Genomic DNA, 26,817 nt, shown 5'->3' with positions numbered 1-26,817 from the left:
AGCGTGTGGGCTTCATTCCATTATGGGGTATTTATAAAAGTTGGAGAGCTTCTCTCTCTGCATGTAGGAATTGTAAGACATTCTCTCTACATGTAGAACTTGCATATAGAAGTTGCATGTACAACTCGCATGTAGGAGTTGCAGGTAGAACTCGCATGTAGAACTCGCATGTAGGAGTTGCATGTAGGAATCGTATGTAGAACTTGCATGTAGAACTCGCTTTATACTTGGAGAACTAAGAAATACAAAGAACACTCTTCAAGAGAGCACGGAACACGCTTTTGAAGAGCTCACTGTGCACATGTATAGCAGACCCAAAGACCTGAGAGGAAATGCCGACCAATACCGAGACCTTGATGCTGTCCACACTGACGATGTAGGACGCTTCTGCAAGGCAAGGAAGGGGCTTGTGCTGTCTACCAGAGTGTAGGGTTACTGTGTGAGTGAGAGAGTGAAAACTAGAAGTGATAGATCCTATGAGAGAACTGAGAGATCACTGAAATATAGAGCTGAGAGTGAGCTGTGTAAACTTGTAAAAGAGAGCTGAGAAAGCTGAGGAAACAATGTCCAAACCTTTCTCCGTTTGCTGGTCTAAACCTCCGACTGTTGTGCTGCGTGGTCACATTCAAATCAGGCTGAACTGATGGCCAAAGGACTGAGGCTAGAGCACGGCCAGATCTGACGATCTCAAGGGCTGCACAGGGGGCTGAAGTGGAGCTGTAGGAGGACTGAAGGCAGGAGCAAACTGAATGAGAAAACAGGGCAGCCAAGGGGTCCTTTTATAGGGCTGGACTAAGCAGGGCTGGACTAAGCCAACCCAGTCTAAGTCAAGGTAAGCTTCTTATCATGTGTATCAATGATAGCATGAGCACGGTACATCCAAGGCATCCCCAGCAAAACATCACACTTAAGTAAAGGCATCACATAAAAATCCACATAGCCCTGAATGTGAATCCGTAGCTTCCCTATGATAGGAGTGATAGGGGTAGTGATCTCCGGATTAGCCATATTGGCCTCACAAAGTGGGCCAATCTCCTCTGGTTGAAGACCCAATTGAGCTGCAAGTTCAGGAGTTATGTAATTTGCTTTGGCCCCTGAGTCAAAGAAGTACAAACAATGCTGATCCCGTAGCTTGCCCCATGCTCTGCACATCTCTGTCTTCTCCTCATCATGCTCAACCCCAATGATATCAGGAATGTGGCCAGCACTTGGCTTGGGTTTCTTGCCTTTGGGGTCCTCTCTTGTGCACTGATTTGACTCAGCCCGAGTTGTTGCAGGTTCTTTTCTCTTCTTGTTAGGACAATCTGCTGCCCTGTGACCAGTCTCTTTGCAGAGGAAACACTTCCCTTCAGCAAACACGTTATTCCTTGTTGGAGATAAGTGCACACTAAGTGTACTATTTCCTAGTCTACATTTGTCTAAGTCTAGTCTAGTCTTTATGTCTTGAGTATGTGCCATGTGGCACTTCTACAATTATCCCATAAGCACTCTTGCTTTATGTCTTGTACTTTGGCCCATATATTCATGGGTCACATCATTGCAATCAACTGTCTAGCTTGTGTCTTGTCTACACTCTTCTCAAGGTATTTCTTGTCTTTCAATCTTGTTATTTCATTTCCAGTTTCTAGTTCTAGTTCTTGCTTCCATATTCCAACATGGTATCAGAGCTAGGTTGATCCCTCTTCTCTCCCCTTAGTCTGCCTCTTCTCAGATCTCTCCTCCGCTGCAGATCTGCCCCTCTTCTCAGATTTCTCCCTCTTCTCATTTCTCCCTCTTTCTGCCCCGCCATTGCGCGCCAGACCTGTGTATTTGTGCTCTAGATTTGCGCCAGATCTGCGCTCCCGATCTGCGCACCATTTCTGCCAGATCTGAGCGCCAGATCTGCACAGTTCAGCCACAGATCTGAGTGCCATTTCTGCTAGATCTGAGCGCCAGATCTGCGCAGTCCTGCTGTCACTCCTGCACCCGCTCCTGCTTGTTGGAATATGGAAGCAAGAACTAGAACTAGAAACTAGAAATGAAATAACAAGACTGAAAGACAAGAAATACCTTGAGAAGAGTGTAGACAAGACACAAGCTAGACTGATAGATTACAATGATGTGACCCATTGAATATATGGGCCAAAGTACAAGACATAAAGCAAGAGTGCTTATGGGATAATTGTAGAAGTGCCACATGGCACACACTCAAGACATAAAGACTAGACTTAGACTTAGACTTAGACTTAGACTAATGTAGACTAGGAAATAGTACACTTAGTGTGCACTTATCTCCAACACCCTCCTTAAGTGGACACTAGGAGTAAGACAGAAAGACAAGACTAGAAGACAGACATAAAGACTGATAGACTGAGAGACAAGATAGAAAACATGACAGACAAAAGATCCTGAGACACCCCTCCTCAAGTGATATCCTCATATGGGTCCACAAGGGTAGGGACAAGATGGATCTAAAACACAGTCAGATTGATAGACAAATAGACAGACAGACAAGACTAGATAGACAGAAGACTGACTGTAGACAAATAGAAAGACCAAGACACTAGAACCCCTTGACCTACATCATCGGTGGTCAAGGTGGTAGACAAGTCATAGAAGTAATCAGAAAGCCCATTTCTCATCATGTGAGGAAGGAACAGCAGGATCAGCTGATGGAGATGTTGCAGCAACATGGGCTGAGGTAGATGCAGGGGCTGATGTAGAGGTTTTGGAGTAGCAGTCCCTCTCCCGGTGATTATCACGGCCACAAATGGTGCATGGATGAGCCTTAAAACAGTCCTTCTCCATATGATTAGTTTTGCCACAATGGGTGCAAGGCTTTCTTACCTTAGAACTTCCTTTCTTTGCTAAAAAAGCAGTGTCAGTTACCTTTCGTTGTTGAGTTCTTTCTTCCTCTTGGAGAGCATTGATGATACCCTCAAGAGAAGGATTATTATGATACTTGAAGGTAGTGACAAGAGTAGCATAGGTGTCAGGTAAGCTTTTGAGAAGCACAGCAATAGCAATGTCTTCGGAGATGGGAGACTTGACTGACGCAAGCTGAACCATAAGACTGCGAAGATAATTGATATGAGAGTCTATAGTAGCTCCTTCCTGCATATGTAGATCAAACAATGAGATCATAAGTGCAATCTTAGAGTTTTTAGATCGGGCTCCAAAAAGGGTATCCAAAGTGATCCATGCTTGAGGAGCAGACTGTATGTCGGAGATGTGATGAATGTAATCATCTCCAAGGCCGAGCAATATGATAGCATAGGCTTTGTCGTTCTTGGCAGTGACAACTTGCTCAGAGGGACCTTCGGGAGCAGCACGGTGAACAATGTCCCAAAGACCTTCTTTCATAAGATGGCACTTGATTTTGATCTGCCAAGTATGAAAGTTGGACCCACTGAATTTGTCGATAGATATGAGAGAATGAGAGGAAGATGCCATGTGGGAAGGTCTTACCTCTTGCTAGGATGCAAGGGCAGTGTCTATTCAATATTGCAGAAATAAATGAGAGGAGAGATCCAAGAAGCCGGTTCTCTCACCACTTTGTCAAGGCCATAGCATATGACAGCCCATCGAAGTAGGAGGAACCAGCAAAAAAAGGAGAGACTGCTCAGCAAACTGAAAGAGGCAAAGCACAGTACCTTAATCCCAGGCAGAGGTAGAGGTGCAGAAAAAGGGCGCAGATCTTCGTGAAGATGGAGCAGATTTCGAACAGCATCTGGAAAAAATCGGCCTGTGCAGGTACGGATTCCGTACAGTCGTATGGGCTGTACGGACTGTACGGACAGCTGAGTACTGACGATGTGCGGACGGCGTACGGAGTACGGAGTATGGACGACATACGGTCGACGTACGGAGTACAGACGACGCTGTACGGATAGCAGGTACGTTGATGCAGGAGCGACTGCAGGAGCGGGTGCAAGACTGCACAGATCTGTCGGTGACAGCAGGTGTTGGAGTGACAGCAAGACTGCACAGATCTGGTGCTCAGATCTGTGGCTGAACTGTGCAGATCTGGAGCGCAGATCTGGCGCAGGTCTGGAGCGGGAGTACACAGATCTGGCGCGCAGATCTGGAGCGCAATGGCGGGGCAGAAAGAGGGAGAAATCTGAGAAGAGGGGCAGATCTGCAGCGGAGAGAGATCTGAGAAAAGGCAGACTGCAGCGGGGGAGAGATCTGAGAAAAGGCAGAGTGAGGGGAGAGAAGAGGGAGAAGAGGGATCAACCTAGCTCTGATACCATGTTGGAATATGGAAGCAGAAGTAGAAACTAGAAATGAAATAACAAGACTGAAAGACAAGAAATACCTTGAGAAGAGTGTAGACAAGACACAAGCTAGACTGATAGATTACAATGATGTGACCCATTGAATATATGGGCCAAAGTACAAGGCATAAAGCAAGAGTGCTAATGGGATAATTGTAGAAGTGCCACATGGCACACACTCAAGACATAAAGACTAGACTTAGACTTAGACTAATGTAGACTAGGAAATAGTACACTTAGTGTGCACTTATCTCCAACATTGCTGTCGCTCCTGCATCAACGTATCTGCTATCCGTACAGATAAGCGTCGTCCGTACTCCGTCCGTATGTCGTCCGTACAATCCGTACGACTGTGCGGAGTCCGTACCTGCACAGGGCGACTTCTCCAGCTGCTGTTCGAAATCTGCTCCATCTTCACGGAGATCTGCGCCATCTGTTCGTCCTCCTGGACTACGCCCTTTTTTGCACCTCTACCTCTGCCTGGGATTAAGGTACTGTGCTTTGCCTCTTTCAGTTTGCTTAGCAGTCTCTCTTTTTTGCTGGTTCCTCCTGCTTCGATGGGCTGTCATATGCTATGGCCTTGACAAAGTGGTGAGAGAACTGGCTTCTTGGATCTCTCCTCTCATTTATTTTTGCAATATTGTAAGGGAATAGACACTGCCCTTGCATCCTAGCAAGAGGTAAGACCTTCCCACATGGCATCTTCCTCTCATTCTCTCATATCTATCGACAAATTCAATGGGTCCAACTTTCATACTTGGCAAATCAAAATCAAGTGCCATCTTATGAAAGAAGGTCTTTGGGACATTGTTCACCGTGCTGCTCCCGAAGGTCCTTCTGAGTAAGTTGTCACTGCCAAGAACGACAAAGCCTATGCTATCATATTGCTCGGCCTTGGAGATGATTACATTCATCACATCTCCTACATACAGTCTGCTCCTCAAGCATGGATCACTTTGGATACCCTTTTTGGAGCCCGATCTAAAAACTCTAAGATTGCACTTATGATCTCATTCTTTGATCTACATATGCAGGAAGGAGCTACTATAGCCTCTCATGTCAATTATCTTCGCAGTCTTATGGTTCAGCTTGCGTCAGTCAAGTCTCCCATCTCCGAAGATATTGCTATTGCTGTGCTTCTCAAAAGCTTACCTGACACCTATGCTACTCTTGTCACTACCTTCAAGTATCATAATAATCCTTCTCTTGAGAGTATCATCAATGCTCTCCAAGAGGAAGAAAGAACAAACTAATCATATGGAGAAGGACTGTTTCAAGGCTCATCCATGCACCATTTGTGGCCGTGATAATCACCGGGAGAGGGACTGCTACTCCAAAACCTCTACATCAGCCCCTGCATCTACCTCAGCCCATGTTGCTGCAACATCTCCATTAGCTGATCCTGCTGTTCCTTCCTCACATGATGAGAAGTGGGCTTTCTGATTACTTCTATGTCTTGTCTACCACCTTGACCACCGATGATGTAGGTCAAGGGGTTCTAGTGTCTTGGTCTTTTTGTTAGTCTACAGTCAGTCTTCTGTCTGTCTAGTCTTGTCTGTCTGTCTATTTGTCTATCAATCTGACTGTGTTTTGTTTTAGATCCATCTTGTCCCTACCCTTGTGGACCCATATAAGGATATCACTTGAGGAGGGGTGTCTCAGGATCTTTGTCTGTCATGACTTCTATCTTGTCTCTCAGTCTATCAATCTTTATGTCTGTCTTCTAGTCTTGTCTTTCTGTCTTACTCCTAGTGTCCACTTAAGGAGGGTGTTGGAGATAAGTGCACACTAAGTGTACTATTTCCTAGTCTTTATTTATCTAAGTCTAGTCTAGTCTTTATGTCTTGAGTATGTGCCATGTGGCACTTCTACAATTATCCCATAAGCACTCTTGCTTTATGTCTTGTACTTTGGCCCATATATTCATGGGTCACATCATTGCAATCAACTGTCTAGCTTGTGTCTTGTCTACACTCTTCTCAAGGTATTTCTTGTCTTTTAATCTTGTTATTTCATTTCCAGTTTCTAGTTCTAGTTCTTGCTTCCATATTCCAACATTCCTCTCTTCAAAGGTGAGGGAAGAGGGCTGCTGTTTTCTTCTCTGGCCTGCCACAAACTTTGATTTGAAAGGTACTTTTCTAGGTTGATGTGGCTTCATGTGCTCCTCTTTAAAGTTTCTTTTAAAGCCTGAGACTCTCCCTGCGTGAGTGAGTAAGCTGTGTTTGCATTCTCTATCAACTGTGACATGCTGGAAATGTGTGTCTTTGTGCAATAGTCCCTCAACTCTTTAGGAAGACCACAACAATACTTTTCAACCTGCTCTGAAAAGGGGACTGTTCTGTAGGAGCTCACACGCAGAAATGCGTCCTAAAACTTCTTATTGTGGTCTTCTAGATTCTTGTATTCCCTAGCATTCACATTGTGCCACTGAGTCATGACATCCACTTCAAATGTAGTGGTGAGCCATGTGGCTGAGAATACCTGCTTGAAATCAACCCATGTAGCAGGTGCCTACCCGTGAAGAAGAGGGTTAGACCACCACTGCATCGCATTACCTTTGAGGAATGTGGCTGCCTTCTTGATTTTTGAGGACTCTATGAAATAACCTCTAGCATAAGCCAAGTCAAATTGCTGCAAAAAGGTAAGAGCCTTCATCCTATCTGCATGTCCATTGAAGGTCTCCAATTTCACTACTGCCCCTCCCTCCTTGTAATCCTTCATCTTTGTTGGAATATGGAAGCAAGAACTAGAACTAGAAACTAGAAATGAAATAACAAGACTGAAAGACAAGAAATACCTTGAGAAGAGTGGAGACAAGACACAAGCTAGACTGATAGATTACAATGATGTGACCCATTGAATATATGGGCCAAAGTACAAGACATAAAGCAAGAGTGCTTATGGGATAATTGTAGAAGTGCCACATGGCACACACTTAAGACATAAAGACTAGACTTAGACTTAGACTAATGTAGACTAGGAAATAGTACACTTAGTGTGCACTTATCTCCAACACCCTCCTTAAGTGGACACTAGGAGTAAGACAGAAAGACAAGACTAGAAGACAGACATAAAGACTGATAGACTGAGAGACAAGATAGAAAACATGACAGACAAAAGATCCTGAGACACCCCTCCTCAAGTGATATCCTCATATGGGTCCACAAGGGTAGGGACAAGATGGATCTAAAACACAGTCAGATTGATAGACAAATAGATAGACAGACAAGACTGGATAGACAGAAGACTGACTGTAGACAAATAGAAAGACCAAGACACTAGAACCCCTTGACCTACATCATCGGTGGTCAAGGTGGTAGACAAGTCATAGAAGTAATCAGAAAGCCCATTTCTCATCATGTGAGGAAGGAACAGCAGGATCAGCTGATGGAGATGTTGCAGCAACATGGGCTGAGGTAGATGCAGGGGTTGATGTAGAGGTTTTGGAGTAGCAGTCCCTCTCCCGGTGATTATCACGGCCACAAATGGTGCATGGATGAGCCTTAAAACAGTCCTTCTCCATATGATTAGTTTTGCCACAATGGGTGCAAGGCTTTCTTACCTTAGAACTTTCTTTCTTTGCTAAAAAAGCAGTGTCAGTTACCTTTCGTTGTTGAGTTCTTTCTTCCTCTTGGAGAGCATTGATGATTCAAGAGAAGGATTATTATGATACTTGAAGGTAGTGACAAGAGTAGCATAGGTGTCAGGTAAGCTTTTGAGAAGCACAGCAATAGCAATGTCTTCGGAGATGGGAGACTTGACTGACGCAAGCTGAACCATAAGACTGCGAAGATAATTGACATGAGAGTCTATAGTAGCTCCTTCCTGCATATGTAGATCAAACAATGAGATCATAAGTGCAATCTTAGAGTTTTTAGATCGGGCTCCAAAAAGGGTATCCAAAGTGATCCATGCTTGAGGAGTAGACTGTATGTCGGAGATGTGATGAATGTAATCATCTCCAAGGCCGAGCAATATGATAGCATAGGCTTTGTCGTTCTTGGTAGTGACAACTTGCTCAGAGGGACCTTCGGGAGCAGCACGGTGAACAATGTCCCAAAGACCTTCTTTCATAAGATGGCACTTGATTTTGATCTGCCAAGTATGAAAGTTGGACCCATTGAATTTGTCGATAGATATGAGAGAATGAGAGGAAGATGCCATGTGGGAAGGTCTTACCTCTTGCTAGGATGCAAGGGCAGTGTCTATTCCCTTACAATATTGCAGAAATAAATGAGAGGAGAGATCCAAGAAGCCGGTTCTCTCACCACTTTGTCAAGGCCATAGCATATGACAGCCCATCGAAGCAGGAGGAACCAGCAAAAAAAGGAGAGGCTGCTCAGCAAACTGAAAGAGGCAAAGCACAGTACCTTAATCCCAGGTAGAGGTAGAGGTGCAAAAAAAGGGCGCAGATCTTCGTGAAGATGGAGCAGATTTCGAACAGCATCTGGAAAAAATTGGCCGACGTACGGACGACGTATGGAGTACGGATAGCAGGTACGTTGATGCAGGAGCGACTGCAGGAGCGGGTGCAAGACTGTGCAGATCTGTCGGTGACAGCAGGACTGCGCAGATCTGGCGCTCAGATCTGTGGCTGAATTGCGCAGATCTGGAGCGCAGATCTGGCGCAGATCTGGAGCGCAATGGCGGGGCAGAAAGAGGGAGAAATCTGAGAAGAGGGGCAGATCTGCAGCGGGAGAGAGATCTGAGAAAAGGCAGACTGCAGCGGGGGAGAGATCTGAGAAAAGGCAGACTGAGGGGAGAGAAGAGGGAGAAGAGGGATCAACCTAGCTCTGATACCATGTTGGAATATGGAAGCAAGAACTAGAACTAGAAGCTAGAAATTAAATAACAAGACTGAAAGACAAGAAATACCTTGAGAAGAGTGTAGACAAGACACAAGCTAGACTGATAGATTACAATGATGTGACCCATTGAATATATAGGCCAAAGTACAAGACATAAAGCAAGAGTGCTTATGGGATAATTGTAGAAGTGCCACATGGCACACACTCAACACATAAAGACTAGACTTAGACTTAGACTAATGTAGACCAGGAAATAGTACACTTAGTGTGCACTTATCTCCAACAATCTTAAGCCTGGGCTCCAGATGATCATAGCCAAGGGGCTGCAAATAAGGAGGCTGCTGTCCTTAGGGTCCTTCTGGAGCTTGTATAGCACTCCCCTCGGCTAGATTTGGTGGCACATAATGCTTGATTGTGAGACACCATGGGACTGCCTCCCTGCATTCCAAGTTGTATCCCCACATTAGCATACAAAGGATTTAGGGTTGGCTGTGTGGTCATGGCCTGAAATATAGATCCTCCACCAAAGTGAGTTGGCTGAACCACATGCCGTGGCTGGGCTTGCTGCATGTTTTGAGCAATGCTACCATGCTCATTCCCATTTCGTCCTTGCCTCGGTGGCACTGCAAGTGGCTGTACCACAGGTGTATGTGACTTTGGTAGTGGCTGTCCCACATGCATTTGCGGATCCTGTATGGGTTGTGCCTCTGCCCTCGGCAAAAGAGCTGGATTATGTACAATTTCAGCAAAGCTTTGAGTGAGCTTAGTTAAAACTTGCAACACAGAAACCATCTGAGTTTGCATCACGGCCATAGCATTTGGCTGTACACTTGGGTCTACACCCAATGCAACTGTACTTGTGGACCTGGCTGCCCCAATGCATCAACATGAGTATTCTGCCCTTCATGTGTGCATCTTGCACTCTTATTCCAGGGTGTGCTCCCCTTATCTGCTGCTCTGGCTTAGACTCTGAGTTTGCATCATAAACAAGCCTTATATGCTCCATATTAAAGGCAATGGGTGTGTCATGATAAGAGAAATCACTAATCTGTGATTAGTAGACATTAAAACATTATTATTATGTTATACGCCAATGGTGTAACATGTATTTGTATTTATGATGGACACCGACCGATTTGTTATGGCGGTGGATCATCTGAGTAGATAGGACTAGTCGAGCTAGAGCCACTGCTTTAGACGGCATTGAATTTGGACATGTGATACTTATTCTATTAATAAAAATGTGCACACACGTGTCTAGGTCCTAGGGGCAATAGGAAGGGAAGGGTGCATTAAGGTGCATTGAATGGTAGATGCATGGGTCATAGGCTAAGGGTAGGTGTAAATGGGAAGATGGAACTTGAGTGATCTCAAGGGACATTAATGAAAGGGTATCACCCTTTCATTGTGAATCTCACGTAGCATTCTCTCTACCACATTGCATTCATCCTTCATCTCTCTCCCACCTTGCATGTAGGTCGAAATAGAAACAAGTACTCTCACGAGGGCGCTCTTCCCCATTGGAGGGCCAATCGGCATTCAAATTCTGCATGCATTGCACACATTTGCATTCTCGAAAAGTGTGGATTTTCATATTTGGTATCAGAGCGGTGACGATCCACGAGCGGGACGAGAAGAGGGCGACAGTTACGGACGACGGAAGTCGCAAGAGAAGTTGCGGAAGAGGATCACGACCGCCCGATCTCCGAGGTTCTGAGACAAGGGATTTTTCTGAAAATTTCTGGTCTTGAACGGTGAACAGGGTGTCCTCACGAGGTGAACCCACCACCAACACCCCCCTCCCTGTGAATGTACCCTTAAAAGCCTTAAACCGTGAGGAAAAGGGATCCCCCGTTCTCCCCAACGGAAAGTCGGATCGGAATAAGATTTTAAGGGGGTGATCCACCCATCAAGTACCCCCTATAATGGTATCTAGAGCTCCAATCCGCTCAAAACAAGTAGCCCAAATGGAGCGTATCAGTTTACAGCAGAAATACAAGAAGAAAAGCTTGAAAGAGAAGGGAAAGGAGGTCATTTTAAGTGTCTTCTCAACACAAACGAAGCGGGAGTCGGATAAGTACCACCAACTCTACAACACTTGACTTTTGCTGTAAAATAAACCTCTTTTTTTTTTGAAATTACAGCAAGACATTTTCTCTCTTGTATTACTAGAAGGAAAGAATGGAAGGGGAAGGGACATATAACACTGAACTTATTTCTTTTCCTCCATTACCCCAAGGAGAGAGAGAAAGAACACCTTCACCCCCTCTTGAAGAGGAGGGATTAGGTGAGAGTTATACACATCTTGAGTATGATAACCCACAAATAGATTTACAGCAGTCTCTCTTTCAAGAACCTCTTGATAGGGAGTTCTCCTTTCGTAATGAAAGAAGAAATGAGACCAGCCAAGAACAAGGTGATGAGTTCACGCCTTCAACTCAAAGCCCAGTACACATGGATTATAATCCAAGTGCAAGAGGAAGAGAGGAGATTCCTGTTGATAAGCTGATTTTCCAGCTTAGCAATATGATTGAGCAGTCCATTATGACAAGATTAGGGACTAAGAGGACTTCAAACTTCGGGGATGAAGAGTTGAGTATCCCTTCTAAGAGGTCCAAATTCCAACCACGAGAGAGAATTGAGTTCCCCAAATATGATGGGGCAAGGGAGGCTGACAAAATCCTCTATTGGATTCGTCATTTTGAGCTATACTTTGCCCATCAAGACAAGACCGAGCAAGAGAAGCTTGCTCTTGCCACATTGCCTCTGCAGAAGGATGCTCTAATGTGGTGGTCCGTCTCACAAACAGGAAAAGAGCCTATTCATGAATGGGCTAAGTTCGTGGAGCAACTGAAAGCCACTTTCATGCCACCGAGGCATGAAGAGAACCTAACCTTTCGTTGGGAGAGGTTTAGGCAGTTCGATAATGAGAGTAATGCAGATTTTATAGCCAGATTTTGGAAACTCTCTCTAGAGTTACCCGAAAAGAGTGAGGAAGATAGGAGAAAGAAGTGTTTAGCAGCCTTAAGCCCAAAAGTAAGGTACAAGGTTGAAATGTTTAACCCGACCACGCTTAAGGACCTCACTAAGCTGGCTGAAATAGCCGAGAGGAAATTGAATCCGCGTAAACCCTTCAACAAAGGAAATGAGAAAGCTATTGTACAAAATGTTAATAGCCAATCACGTCCTGGATGGATACCATTTCCTTCCATGACTGACGATGAGAAGAAAAAGCAAATTAAGGAGGGAAAATGTTTTGGATGTAAGAAACATAAGCCAGGGCATCCATGGCATAAATGTCCTACTCTATTAGCCAAAATTGTCAAAACCAATTCTGTAAAAGGGAAAGGCAAAGCATCCAAGCAGGAGGGTGAGGCTTCTACCTCCTCATCCCAAGACTCTACGATGAACATAGAACCAAGAGTAAATGCTATCCATTCAGCCAACACTAGTGTATGGATGTGTGAACTGAATAGAGAGTAGGCATATTCATTGTAGAGTATGGGCAGAGAATAAATATTTTCCTCCTCCGTGTAGTGATAAGATAAATAGGGCTGAAATAGAAGAGTTGGAAAAAGAGATTGAAGGTCTATAGTTTCTATGGACTACGTAGCTCTCCATCGCAAAATCATCCATAGCCAAGGTCTACCTAGTTCAATGAAAACATTTGGGTGAGAGAATCGTTTTAATACTGACCAATTTGTTGAGAATGTGTTTAAGCTTATTGAGCAGGCTACTGTAAAGAGATTTCAGCAGCTAAGTATTCATAAGAGGATTCTGAGCATGAAGAGATACTGAAGAGACACTGCAGTGGTACTTCTGCATTTTGAATATTCAGCATCAAGTGGAACCAGAACTTGAAGATGAGATTTAAGTTCGGATTCAGAAGAGATCGTGTACTACCAGGAGAAGATTATTTGTAGATTATGAAGAGGAGATGCAAATGCATAAGTAAAAGAGAAGCATACGCAAGAGAAAGAGACAAGAGAGGATCCAGAGGAGGACTTCTGCCCATTCAAGCAAGAGGGAGTGTCATGACGAGAAATCACTAATCTGTGATTAGTAGACATTAAAACATTATTATTATGTTATACGCCAATGGTGTAACATGTATTTGTATTTATGATGGACACCGACCGATTTGTTATGGCGGTGGATCATCTGAGTAGATAGGACTAGTCGAGCTGGAGCCACTGCTTCAGACGGTATCGAATTTGGACATGTGATACTTATTCTATTAATAAAAATGTGCATACACGTGTCTAGGTCCTAGGGGCAATAGGAAGGGAAGGGTGCATTAAGGTGCATTGAATGGTAGATGCATGGGTCATAGGCTAAGGGTAGGTGTAAATGGGAAGATGGAACTTGAGTGATCTCAAGGGACGTTAATGAAAGTGTATCACCCTTTCATTGTGAATCTCACGTAGCATTCTCTCTACCACATTGCATTCGTCCGTCATCTCTCTCCCACCTTGCATGTAGGTCGAAATAGAAACAAGTACTCTCACGAGGGCGCTCTTCCCCATTGGAGGGCCAATCGGCATTCAAATTCTGCATGCATTGCACACATTTGCATTCTCAAAAAGTGTGGATTTTCACAGGGTGGCCGTACCAAGAAAAATCAGCAGATACTTTCTCTACTGAAGCTGCCCAAGGACCCCTCTGGATGATAAGATGAGGGTCCTGGCAACGGAACCACTGTAACCGGCCTTTGACTGACAAAGGGCAGTTTATCTTACTCTATCTTCTCACAACACCAAAATATAACCACCAAGTTCCATTGCCATTGCCCAAACACAATATTTAGAGCATACAATTCCACAGCATAGCAATACTAGCAGGCCGCAACTTGGACGAAAACTTCACAACGTGAAATTTGCATGTCCGCTAATATGGCAAAAGCATATACCTAGATGAATCCAGGAACATTCCCAAACTCATCCTCTAAAAACACAACATAGTGCAGTTTCAATCTCATGATAGTCACTCATAAGATTGAAAACCATAACTCCATCATGCATAGCAAGGACTAGCTACTATGACATCCCCACTGACATCATCAGCGCCCAACAATGGGTGTAGACCATAGTATAAAAGTATGCTCTCACACATACAAACATGTTGGAAGCTTCAATGATGCTCAAGAAAGATGCCCGGTTGGAAAAGCAAATCGTGTGCAGCTCAAATCAACTTCGTGACCACCAATGGGAGCTTGAATGAAGACGGTAGCAAAGGCAATCTATGGCGGAATCAAGTGCAGATTTTGGCGTGGATTTTGAGGGCAGGAGCAGCAGCAGTAGACGGCATCAGATGGCGCAGCAATCAAGGCTATAAGCAGCTGCAAACGGCGCAAAAATTGAGGGCAGAGGCAGCTGCAAGTGGTGCTGCAATCGAGGCTGGAGCAGCTACTGTTGGTGGTAGTCCCGAGGGAAAAAGGCGAGGGCAGGAGCGTGAGCAGCAGGTGTATGGGTCTAGCGGGCAGGCTGTACGGGCAGGCACAGGACTGCACGAAAACAGTCCATACAGTCCATACCGGGCAGGCTGTACGGGCAGGCACAGGACGGCACGAAAAACAGTCCGTACGGACTGTACGGTCTGTACGGCCTGCTTACAGCGGGTTATATGGCCTGTTTGCAGGTTGATGGAGTAGCTGGAGGCGAGGTTACTAAGGCGGCCGATGGCGAGGCAAAAGAAGCGGCTGTTGGCGAGGCATTTCTGGCTGAAGAATGGGTAGTTGATGGCAAGGTAGATCAGCTCCAAATCAGCTCCTGAGGTGAGGCTAAAGATTGGAAGGGAGCTCAATCATGGAGGAGAGAGGAGCTTCCATTTGCGGGCTTCTCTCATCCTCTAGGTAGAGCAAGAAGAAGGGGAAGGTAGGAAGGGAGGCTTTGATACCACATGAAGGAACATGGTGGAGAGGGAGAGAGAGAGAGAGAGGGTAGGCTAGGGAGAGAGAAAGTGATACTCAAAGAGAGACATAATGAAATGGAAATGAAATGACTAGAGCAATGAACAAAATGGGAGTACTCACATGTAGACCAAAGAGCTTATACCTTGATACTTGATTGATTTGACACTAGACAAGTACAGCTCTTATATAAGAGCACACACACATACATATGAACACCTATGCATATGGGATAACTCCCAATATGACACGTGGCATCCATAGGAGACACGAGACTAGAACTAACACTAGAACACACCAAATTGACTCAACTTGGCTTCATATTCTAACACCTTCTGTAGCCAAGCATATCTCAAGTAGAACAACACAACATCATGCCAAGCAATGCATCAACACAAATCAAAACCATTATTGAGCCCAAGGCGTGCCACTGCTTCCCCAGGAAGAGAGTATCACAACCAGTGCCCCAATCCTCTCCCGGGCCAACGGCAGGGCATCCAACCTTCCAAAAACTCAGCAAGAGTAGCAGTAGCACAAAGCAGAAGGAGAAGACAAGAATTCGACCAACAAATGGAGCTTGTTTCAGCTCGAAACAGCCTCAGAAGATGGTCGAATAGCAGATAGTAGACTCTAGCAGGAGGGAGCTGTCCTTGGCTGCCTTCCAACACCAAAAAAGGTCACAAGAGAAGGCCAGCAATCAGCAGCAAATCCGTCATGGATTTGTCCACTAAAATGAAGATTCCAGCTCACTGGAAGCTCAGAATTCAGTGTGCCTTGCACCAGACAGGAGCCAGGAGAGAGGCGTCCAAGAATATGGCTTCAGTTGAAGAAAAGGAGAACTTCTGTTGCGAAGAAAGTTGAGAAAAGCTTCAGAAAAGGCCCACAATGGAGACGCCTAGGTCCAGGGAGCATGGCAGTAGCAGGAAACACCAAGGGGAGAAGATTTGTTGCAGAGAAAGCTTCAAAAACGACGAGTAGTTATGGTTTGATTTTCATTCTCACTTTGCCCATCTCCTTGAGGATGGAAGGCTGTGGTAAATTTCAGTTTGGTTCCGAGATTCTCTAATAGGGCTGTCCAAAAGTTGGTAATGAAATGGCCGCCATTATTAGATACAATAGTTTTTGGTAACCCACGTAACGTAAAGATTTCCCTAATGAATAACCTTGTTGTTTCAGGAGTATATAACTCCTTTTTGCAGGGAATAAAATGAGCCTGTTTACTCAGCCTAACTATAATCGTGAAAATCTGCTCAAATTGACCAGATTCTCTAATAGGGCTGTCCAAGAGTTTGCTACTGAAACGGCCATCATTATCGATACAATAGAATTTGGTAACCCACGTAACCTAAAGATTTCCCTAATGAATAACCTTGCTGTTTCAGGAGCAGACAACTCCTTTTTGCAGGGAATAAAATGAGCCTGTTTACTCAGCCTATCTATAACCGTGAAAATCTGCTCAAACTGACCAACCTTGGGGAAACCTAACACAAAATCCATTGTAATGTGTTCCCACCTTTTAGAGGGAATATGCAAAGGCTGCAAAAGACCAACAGTCTTACTTGTGTCAGATTTAATGCGCTGACGTACGTCACATTGTTGAACGGAGGCTGAAACTTCTTTGCAAAGTTTAGGCCAATGGAAGTACCTCTCAATATTATCAATGGTCCCTCTAATTCCTCTATGTGCAGAATATGGATTCGCATGTAACTCACTCATGACTAGATACCGAAATGTTTTGGGTACACAAATGGCATGTCCCAACAATAGGTATCCATCCACGATGGAATAGGCCTCTAACTCTCCAACCTTGTTACGCTGAAGCTTCCCATAAATTTCAGCGTAGTCCTCATCTAAAGGATGAGCTTCAACCATTGCTCCCAGCGTAGTCCCCATTACGCTGAAGCTACTGATTAACTTGGGGCCGTCTACTCAAAGCATTAGCTACTAAATTCTCCTTTCTTGGTTGATATTCAATATTTGGTTGCCCGAAGGATTGAATATATTCAGCCCATTTGATTTGTCTTGAAGAAACAATGGGTTGAGAAAACAAGTGCTTGATACTTTGATGGTCAGTCTTAATCTTGAAAGCAGAGCCATATAGATAATGCTTCCATAACTTCAAAGCATGAATGACTGCCAGTAACTCCTTCTTATACGTGATATATTTCAATTCAGCCCCTTGAAGTTTTCTACTCTCATAAGTATTGGGATGCCCTCCTTGCATCAACACTGTCCCAATTGAGATACCACTCGCATCCGTAAATACAACAAAGAACTTTTTGTCCATATCCGGAAGTGTTAACACTGGTGTAGTTACGTAACCAATGTTCTCTTAAGCTCCTTAAAAGCTACTTGATGAAGCTGTCCCCACTCATACAAGGAATGCTTCTTCAGCAAATTTGTTAGTGGAGAAGCAAGATGTGCAAAATTCTTAACGAATCTGCGATAATAACTACACATCCCTAGGAAGGATCTCAACTCATATATATTTTTGGGTATTGGCTATTCAATTATGGCCTTGACCTTTTTAGGGTCAACCCAAATTCCCTCAGCAGATACAATGTGTCCCAAATACTCTATTTTTGTCTTGAAGAACTCACACTTCTTGGTATTTAGGAACACCTTCCTTAGGAGCTCCATCACCTTAGCAAGGTGATCCTTATGCTCTTTCTCAGTCTGGCTGAAAACTAAAATGTCGTCAAAGAAGACTATGAAACTTTTTCCAAGTAGGTCACAAAACCCTTCTCATCAGCCTACTAAAAGTGGCTAGAGCATTAGTTAGGCCAAAAGGCATGACAAAATCCTCAAAATATCCAGTGAGAGTGCAAAAAGCAGTCTTATGTTCATATCCAGCTTTCATCCGAAGTTGATGATAACCAGATTTCAAATCCAATTTGCTAAAAACTTTAGCACCTTTAAACATATCCAATCAATCATTCACTCTTGGAATTAGATACCGGTTCTTATCGTAAGTTTATTCAAAGCAGTGTAATCTATATGCATACGATGTTATCCATCCTTCTTCTTGACCAATAATTGAGGTGCTCCAAATGGAGAACTGCTTGTTCGAAACAGGCCTTTTTGCAATAGATCTTCAATTTGTTTTTCTACCTCCTCTATTTCTATCCTGTTCATCCTGTATGGGACTCTACATGGAGGAGAAGCTCCTGGCTCTAAGTCTATGGCACGATCATCTTCTCTCACGCATACGATATTATCCATCCTTCTTCTTGATCAATAATTCAAGTGCTCCAAATGGAGAACTGCTTGTTCGAATTAGGCCATTTTGCAATAGATCTTCAATTTGTTTTTCTACCTCCTCTATTTCTTTCCTGTTCATCCTGTATGGGACTCTAAGTCTATGGCATGATCATCTTCTCTCTCCATAGGCAATTCAAATGAGTCATCTCTTGAAAATCGATCCTCATAAGCTCTAAAGGAACTCGTTTCTCTCTTAATCTTCTTTTGAGATATGAAGATCTCGTGAATCCCGTATATACACAAGGTTACAATCTATCCCTCCTCTTACTAATCTTTTCGCTTGGGTAGGAGTAATCAATGGAATCATATACACGTCTCGATCCCCTATGATCCTTATGTTTTCATCCTAATGGACGAAGCAACAATGATGAGTATGAGGATGAATAGCCGGGTTAATATCAAGCAACAATGTTGTATGCCGTGACCCCTTTGTGATCCCTAGTCCAGGGACAATTTTGGGCATGTCCATTTCCATTTCCCAAAGTCACAAGCCATTCGGGTCAATAGGGCAAAGCGTTGTGAGATATCCGCCTAGCAACAAGTTCAGAAGAGGGGATCACATGCACCAGGGTCAAGCCCAAGTTGCAGTGACAGCTAGCTTCCTTGTCAATCGATCGCAACTCCCTATGCAGCATTGGCACCTCCAAAGGGCACCAACATGCATACTAAGTGGGATGGGGGAGGTGCCTTTTATAGGCAGCCTCAATTGCCTCAAGGTCGGCCCCTAGGGCTGAGCAAACAGCCTGACCAGCCCAGCCAACCAATCGACTGGCTGGTCGGCCAGTTAGGGCTGGTTTGCTCCACCAAAACAGGCCTTTGCAGCCCCTATATAAGGAGGGCTTTGCCCCTCATTTCAGCACTCAGCTCCAAGCCTCTAGTAGCACCTTTCAGCCATCCCATGGGCGAGGTTTTGGTGTCCTATTGCAGCAGCGTAGCTCCATCTCCCACACGTCGTAGTTAGGAGAGTGTTCGCAGCACAGTTTTGTATGCCAATTTGGCAATCATGTACAAAAATAGTGAATGCATTTATGCCATCTGTATAAATAAAGCAATGTGTATAGTTAGGAAGATCTCTGGTGTCTTTCATGCTTGGGTTCTCTTTGTATGTTCATCTTTCTTTTGCACAGCTAGTCCCTGAATGTGACAGTCCACTTCCTCTCAGAGGGCTCAAGCATCCACCCAAGGGCTTTGGGACTACTGCTAGTACTGGGCGTTGAGCCTTATTCTACTGTCTCTATGGGGGGGGGGGGCTCGTCTCTGTCCTCTGGGGCAATCACGAGCGAGGTGGCCCATCTGTTGACACCGAAGGCACTGTCTTGGTAACCCTGAGACCTCAATCCTCTATTGGAGCTCGCCCCGATCAAGGGTCTCAAGGTAGATCTCCTCCGGAAGGGGCTTTGAACTTTGGACAACCAACTTGAGTCGAGGGACCCCATTATCTACCATGATTGAGGGTGTTGTGTCTAGAGGAGCCTCTAGCACTGTGCCAAAAGCGTGCCCAATGGAGGGAAAGATGGCCCCGTACTCCCTTGGGATCCCCTGGAAGTGGAGGGTCATCGGGAAGCATGGCACATGATGAGTGGTATCATGGTACCACGAAGAGAGAAACCAGGTGCGGGCCAAGGTAGATGGGGCTTTGGTCCACAAGTGCGAGGGTGGTGTCAGGTGAGCTCAACCGAACTCCTCTTCCATAAATGGTGACCTCCTAAATATGGTCCCCCTCTAGTGCTAGGCTCTTCACCTGTTGTTTGTCTTGGGGGAAAAGTAAAACTTGGACGGCTGGGGGAGTTGAATGTGCGGCATTTGAGCCCTTCTTGCAGACAAAAGTCACCATGAAACTTGCTTTCTCCAAGGCGAAACAAGTATCCTGGTGATATGAAAAAAAAGAAGGGGGGGGGGGGAGCGGGGAAAAGGGAGATAAAGAAGGGGAAAATGCAAGGATCAGGATCCCCACCAGAGTGTCAACCAAAAGCTTAGGCAGGGGCTGGCCAAAAAACCACCAAAAGAAGGTGGCTGTCCAATAGCACGAGCTAAGCTCTCAAGCCAAGGAAGCCTGCAGAAAAGAAGGCTTACCTCAGGCCAGGCTTGAAACGAAAGCTGAGAACTCCACGAACAGCGTGGGCTGTACAGGAGCTGCCAACCAAAAGAAACAAAGCTGTAAAGGTACTCGAACAGCGGGTACTGAAGGGCAGGTGCCGTGGACAAAGAGGGGCTGCTATGGGTCTCCAAGAAGAGCTCAGCAGCTGCCAAGGCTTCCAATGCTACAATGAAAACAGGCAGTTCAGCAGCTTAGTCCACTGTGAAGAGCCTGGAGTAGTTGTGAGCAAAAAAGACTGCAGGAGCGGAGAAAACTGCTGTCCAACAGGCCGGCCCGTCAGCTTGTGCGACTCCCAATGTGACTTCCAATAAGTAATGCAAGCTGCAACCTGCACAATGAATGGAGGAAGCTTCCCGGGATGATCGCGTCCTGTCCCGAGCACTCAAATCTGCAGATCAGCAGCAAGAAGCTCCACCAAATTGTGCCAGCTGGTGATAGCTTTTCCAAGAGCTAGAAGTCACGAACAAGGCACGACAAAGGTGCTGCAAACAGAGGAAAGGGAGCGCACGACCAAAGAGAAGAAGGGCGAAGGCAAGGCCTGGGGGGGGGGATGCAGATAAGCGGGGGGGAAGGGGCCGTCGGGGGAGCAGGGAGCAGTAGTTGTACTATGTAACTGTCGTCTTATGCAGTAGTCCCATTGTTTGAGGAGCAGTGGCACACATTGTTGAATTTTTCCATGTGTTGCCTTACGTTGAGGGCTTTATCTGCAATTGATCAGACATAAATTATGTGTTTATGATTTTAGGATTGCCAATATGTAATCATTTAGCAGAGGGGGTTATTAAAGCTGTTACAGGATGTTCAAAATTATGATCAAGAAGTAACATGTGATCTTTATACATCATTTAGGCTAGAGACTTTTCCATGCTGATTGGAGGCATATATTTTTCTGATCTCCTGCAGGTGTTCCAGAGTCCATGTCGTCAGAACTGCAAATAGAGAAAAGTGATGAGGCGAAAGAAAGCACCTATGGAGAAGAGATACCAGCTGCCAGACAGGACAAAGGTGGGGATGGACTTGAAAAGGCTTTGACTAAGAGGAAATATGGTCATGGGAAAAGGAAAGCGGCAGACCTACTATCAAATAATTCTCCCATGAAGAACCAGTATCCTGTGATAGAGGAGAAAGTGATTAGACATCGTGGTCGTCCCAAAAGGAAACCAGCAGACCTACCATCAAATGATTTTCCTGTGAACAGCCGGCATCCTGTGGTAGAGGAGAAAGTGATTGGACATCCTGGTCGCAAATCTGAGGCAAGTAAATCTGAAGAGGGACGATTGGAGGGCTCTGTTGGTAAGGGAGCTATAAAGAAGCTTAGATCGCAAAATCTTTTGCCAGAGGTTCCAGTTTCTGCCAAGAAATGGAATCCCAAGGAAGAAATTGTGTTTCTTTCTGAGATGGTGGACGTTTGTAGGTCAGGTAGTGGTATGCCTATGAAGAACGGTGATTTTGGTTGGCATCAGTTTGCCAAAAAGGTAAGCAAGAGATTGAAGCGTGATCTCTCACGAACTCAGGTATATGAGAAAGCAAGGCGGCTTAAGGCAAGATATTCAACTATAGAACAGAGAATGGATGCAGGAATTCTTGATTCTTTTAAGAGTGCAGACGAGAAACAAGCTTACAAGTTGTCTCAGCAAATATGGGGAGGTTGTGGACACCTAAAGCTACATCTTGAAGAAGATGATGAGGAACCTGCTTTGGAAACGAAAAAACTTGCCAATGGGGAAAGAGATGATGTTTTTCATCACGACGATGCTGAAGGGTTTGAAGAAGGTGATTCCCAGTTCAAAGTGGAAATAGAAAATCAAGCCATTGGGGATAAAGACTGTGTGTTAGATTCTGGCATGCCTCCTTCCAAATTGAATGAGAAAGATACTTCAGATGCAAATGTCTGTGAAATACGCAAAGAAATCCCTGTGGAGAATATAGAAACAGAGACAAGAAGTCATGCAAAGGAATGTGATGCTCAAAGAATGCTTGAAATATTTCATACTGAACATGAGGCACTCCTAAAACAAGTGCAAAATAGTTGTCAGCTAGTACTGGAAGAAATGAAAGACAAATTGGTAGCCATGGTTAACAAGACTGTGAAAGAAGCAGGATTTCGTGTTCCGCCTTCAGGGATGGCAGGTATGCACATGCCTTCATTTGACGTTCTTGACCCTTCAACTTCAGGTTGTATGGATGATTTTGTTGGGAGATTTAGAGCTGCGAATAGGCTTGAATTTGTCAATCCAGCCATCGAAAATCTTCAGAGACGATGGCGGCAGCAAAGCTTAGAAGAGCTCAAATTGACATCCGCAAGGTTGCAATTAATGCTAGAGGAATGCCAGGTTCAGCAAGAAAGGATAGAAAGAGAAATTAGCGAGTCCTAGTGGTCCTATGTATATGACAATCTATGTATTTTCCGAAAGCTCTTTCTAAGATTACTGATATTTTTGGTCCTTCATAACATATTTCTAGTTTTCCATGATGCTGCAGAGCATCTGACATGTCTTCACTTCTGTAAACTGGCTCCACCTGATAAGCTAAGTGATGATTTCTTAATTTTTGGTTAAGGAAGTTTTAATTTCCTAGCTTTGCAATCTAATTGTTTTCCTTTTTGGCAAGGGCTATAATTCAAGAATCGATTGCAATCTTAGCTCTCCTTGTCTAAAGTGTTAAAATATTCCAGTAAAGATTCTAGCTCCAAATCCCCTTTTGTTCTAGACCTAGGTTTTGCTCTCCTCGATCAGTTTTACAGGTCTTGTGCCTTGCTTGCTATGTTGTTGAAATAAGCCCCCCCCCCCCCCCCCCCCCTCCTTTTTCTGTAGTGAACGCCAAAAGTTGGTCAAGTTAGGGGAGGTTAGGATTATTAGTACTTAAGGTGTTTGTAAGATAGAGAGGTCAAAAGGGAATAAGGAGATTATTATTAAGTACCCAATTAGTACCGTTCCTCATGTGCAAGGGATCTTGTGATGTGACTCCTTCCTAAGCTGTCCCGCTTCTTTCATGTCCGTTGACTCTCTCTCTCTCTCTCTCCTACCCCATTCCTTCAGCTTCCATCCCCTTTCCCCCTTCCTCTCTCTCCTTTTTGCTAGTTCTACTCTCTTCTCCCAATCTGCCCTGCCCCCTTTTTACATTGGAATTAGAGCCCTTGGGCTCGGGCTGTGATGAGACAAAAAAATGGCAGACTAACAACCAAGACAAAATCAGTAATATAGTAGAAACGGTTGATGTGGGAAAAACAATGCCTGCCCTTGTGCAGTTGCCAATCATTGTGCATGCAGGTCCCTTAAAAACAATTTCGCCAACAAAACAATTCCCCCTCAGGGAGTTACTCGTGAAATACCTTTTTTGCAAAGATCGCTTGGATGCCATCCCCAACCTTAGCATCCATCCATCGACAGAAATATTTTGTGATTTACAAAGAAAATCGTGTAGGCCAGTTGACGAAAGACCTAAAGATCTGTTCGTCAGCATTGCGGACTTCCCATCTCCCTTGATTGTTGTCGCTTCTACGGTAGGGTTCCACCGTAGAGGTAAGGGATGTGCATGCAGGTCCCTTTTAAAAACAATTTCGCCAACAAAACAACTCCCCCTCAGGGAGTTGCTCGTGATATACCTTTTTTGCAGAGATCGCTTAGACGCCATCCCCAACCTTAGCATCCATCCATTGACAGAAATATTTTGTGCTTTACAAAAAAAATCGTGTAGGCCAGTCGAGTGGGGCAAGTTAGGTGCAAGAGTCTTATCTATCCTAAGTGCCCTAGTGGTCATAGATTAGTTGTCCTAACAGTCTTAGGTGACTTAAGATCCCCTCCCAAACACCTCCCTCTTAAAAGTCCCCTCTAAATTTTACGGTCTTTTTCGACCCCGATTGAGCCCACCTGGGCCCCATCTTATAGTCTCATCATTGACCATTATCTTGAGCCTCTCTATTGACATTTTGGAGTAGCGGTTTTGTCAGATTGAGACCTTCCTACAACGAGCTAGCCTAGTGCATTGCAGACCCTGTGAATATCATTCTCTGAAAACAAAGGCCTATGCAGTCGGTACATGAGAGTCAATGTAGAGTTGTAATGCAAAACATGTATGCAGTTAGTGCTGAGCATGGACATGAGAGAGATGCAAGAAGGATTCTTAAGAGGGTTGTTGAAAAAGATGCAAGCAAATGAGATGACCTTTTGTGTTGAAATTGGAGATACAAATGCCATAGAGCATCCAACTATTGTTGAATCTATGTCACCTAGAGCACTTATGAAAAAAACTAAGTAGGGCTATGAAAATGGATGCCAAACAATCAGGAGAATGCATTTCTGCCAAAGCTTGTAATGCAGTCCTGCCATGTTATGCCACCTTTGATGCGACCTGCAATCTTATCTTACTCTCCTCCTTCCTCCTACGTCCTTACACACACACACTCTCTCTCTCCTTGAAAAGCACTAACCAAGCCTATGAAAATGGATGCCAAACAACTGAGGAGGATTCATTTATGCCAATGCTTGTAATGCGGTCCCGCCATGTTATGCCACTTTTGATGTGATGTCTAATCTTAGCTTACTCTCCTCCTTACTCCTATGTTCTTACACTGAGAGCACCTACTTAGATCACGAAGGCAGGAGCAGAGCACTTTGGTATGATCATTGAGTTTTTCCAATTGGGCCTTCAGCACGGTTGTGCTAGTGATGGTACAGATGAGGTAGAGGATAGAGGCACATATTACACTTGCGGAGATCCCGTCCTCGTTCAGAGTTAGAGCACAACTGACACGGGTTATTGTAGCCCTTGTTAGACACAGACCCATGGCCAGAAGATCGTACTGGACCGCATCCACAGGTAGTCGACATCACTGTATCTCTGACTTCATGACTCCCTCAACATCCTTGATGGGAGGGGGGAGGGGAGCACATATGATATGATGATAGCGATGATGTAGATGATCATTCTGATATTAATATGATGATATCATGATGTTATTATGACTATGTAGCATTTAGCTTTTAGCTTGGATGTTGATGCTCGTTTAGTAGCTCCACCCTTTCAGCTTGTTTGTATTAGGATTCTCATAGTCTCATAGACCCATCGGTCTTCCAAAGACTTTAATAAACTTTCATTCTCTTTCTCTCTCTCTCATGAGACCCTAGTACCTAGAGGGCAGAGGAGTCTCACATGCATTGAGGATTGCCATTGGGCAGATGCAAGTCTCATTCCATTAATTGAGGATTGAGGAAGGGAGAGCTGCAAAGAGCAACTGATGTGTAGGTTATGCATGTTGGGGGATGTTGAGACAAAAGAGCACTTCTTGTGTGCCTGCCTGGCCTACTATGAGGTTTGGGGATGATACCAATGCCTCTTTCAAGAGTGGCACAGCCTTGGTCCACTCTCACGGTTGATCCACTTCAATGACCAGGTCTGTGTTGGGCTCTATTTGATGGAGATGCGACGTCACACGGAGACAATATTGTGACTGGTCAGACAGCACCAGGAGGTGATCGTGCCTCAGGAGGTTAGACCAAGCATAGCAACATGTCACATACGTCTATGCATTTGTTCACCTCTAGGACATAGTAGGGTGGAGGAGGAGCTAGCCGACATAAGGAAAGTGTAGATCACTGGGGAGAGATGACGTGACGCTTTCGAGCTAGAGATGTAGAGACCACACACGACACAGTAACTAGAGCACGCATGATCAAGTCCGATCTATCTCAGCTCTCCTTAGAGGAGACTGTCAAAGATGACGCGCAACACTTGAGATAGCCCATCGGATACAGAGGTCGAGAAGACCACGTCCTTTGCCACAGCGAGAGAGAGCGTGATAGACGCACATGCAGGACATCTTTGTAGTCCACCGGAGAGCCACCACGGCCCTTGGTTTCATATTTTGAGTTTCAGTTTTTAGTTTTGCGTTTTGAGTTTGAGCTCTTAAGCTCTTTAGCTTTGCATAGCACTCAACAAGAGCCCTAGTGGTCGGGCACTTACTGTGGGAGGCCATGGGTTTCCTGGCTTGATTGTGAGTTGCTGTGAGCAATGTCCTAGGCCTCGAGCTACTACCTTGGCTATGGGAGCTATTGTGGCAGCACGTAGTACCAAGGGGATGATGTGCCCTCTCCAACGTGCTCTAGGTTGTCACACCCATTCCACAAGGTGTCACCTGCCTCAAAACGTAGTACCATGGTCTGTTCTAGGCCATGGGCCCCCTCCATGAATTGTTCCAAGCCACGCAGACCTCTCAGATTTAACTGGGTTGCAAGAATCTGCAAGAAAAGCCAAGAAAAGACAAGGACCTACAAGAGAGACCAAGAACTTGCATGATAGGCCTACTTTGAACTTACCCTAGCCTTGGCCTACTCTTGGAACTACCAAGCAATGCACTCCTGAAAGGAAGGAGAGAGACAAGACCATTGTTGCTGAAGATCACCCCGGGCTGCAAACAAACACACAAATGTGAGGAGACATCTATTTCTACTTTTCTGCACCTCTATAAATAAACGTGGATAATAGAGA

General features: G+C 44.8%; 1 protein-coding gene across 1 annotated transcript in view; it reads left to right on the top strand.

The window, feature by feature from the left end:
* Positions 1-22,861, top strand: part of LOC147890623 (uncharacterized) — a 34,088-nt gene extending 11,227 nt beyond the window's left edge. The window contains exon 2 of the mRNA XM_087390120.1: positions 21,235-22,861. Coding sequence (XP_087246246.1) covers positions 21,235-22,706 — 1,472 coding nt within the window. The 3' untranslated portion in view covers positions 22,707-22,861. The remainder of the gene's footprint in view (positions 1-21,234) is intronic.
* Positions 22,862-26,817: the final 3,956 nt, after the last annotated feature.

Source organism: Dipteris shenzhenensis, chromosome 19, assembly GCF_047967505.1.
Source record: "Dipteris shenzhenensis isolate YYH24624 ecotype China chromosome 19, Dip_SZ_1.0, whole genome shotgun sequence".
NCBI classification, from domain to species: domain Eukaryota; kingdom Viridiplantae; phylum Streptophyta; class Polypodiopsida; order Gleicheniales; family Dipteridaceae; genus Dipteris; species Dipteris shenzhenensis.
Note: the sequence above shows the minus strand (reverse complement) of the source record. Positions and strands in the feature narration are given on the sequence as shown.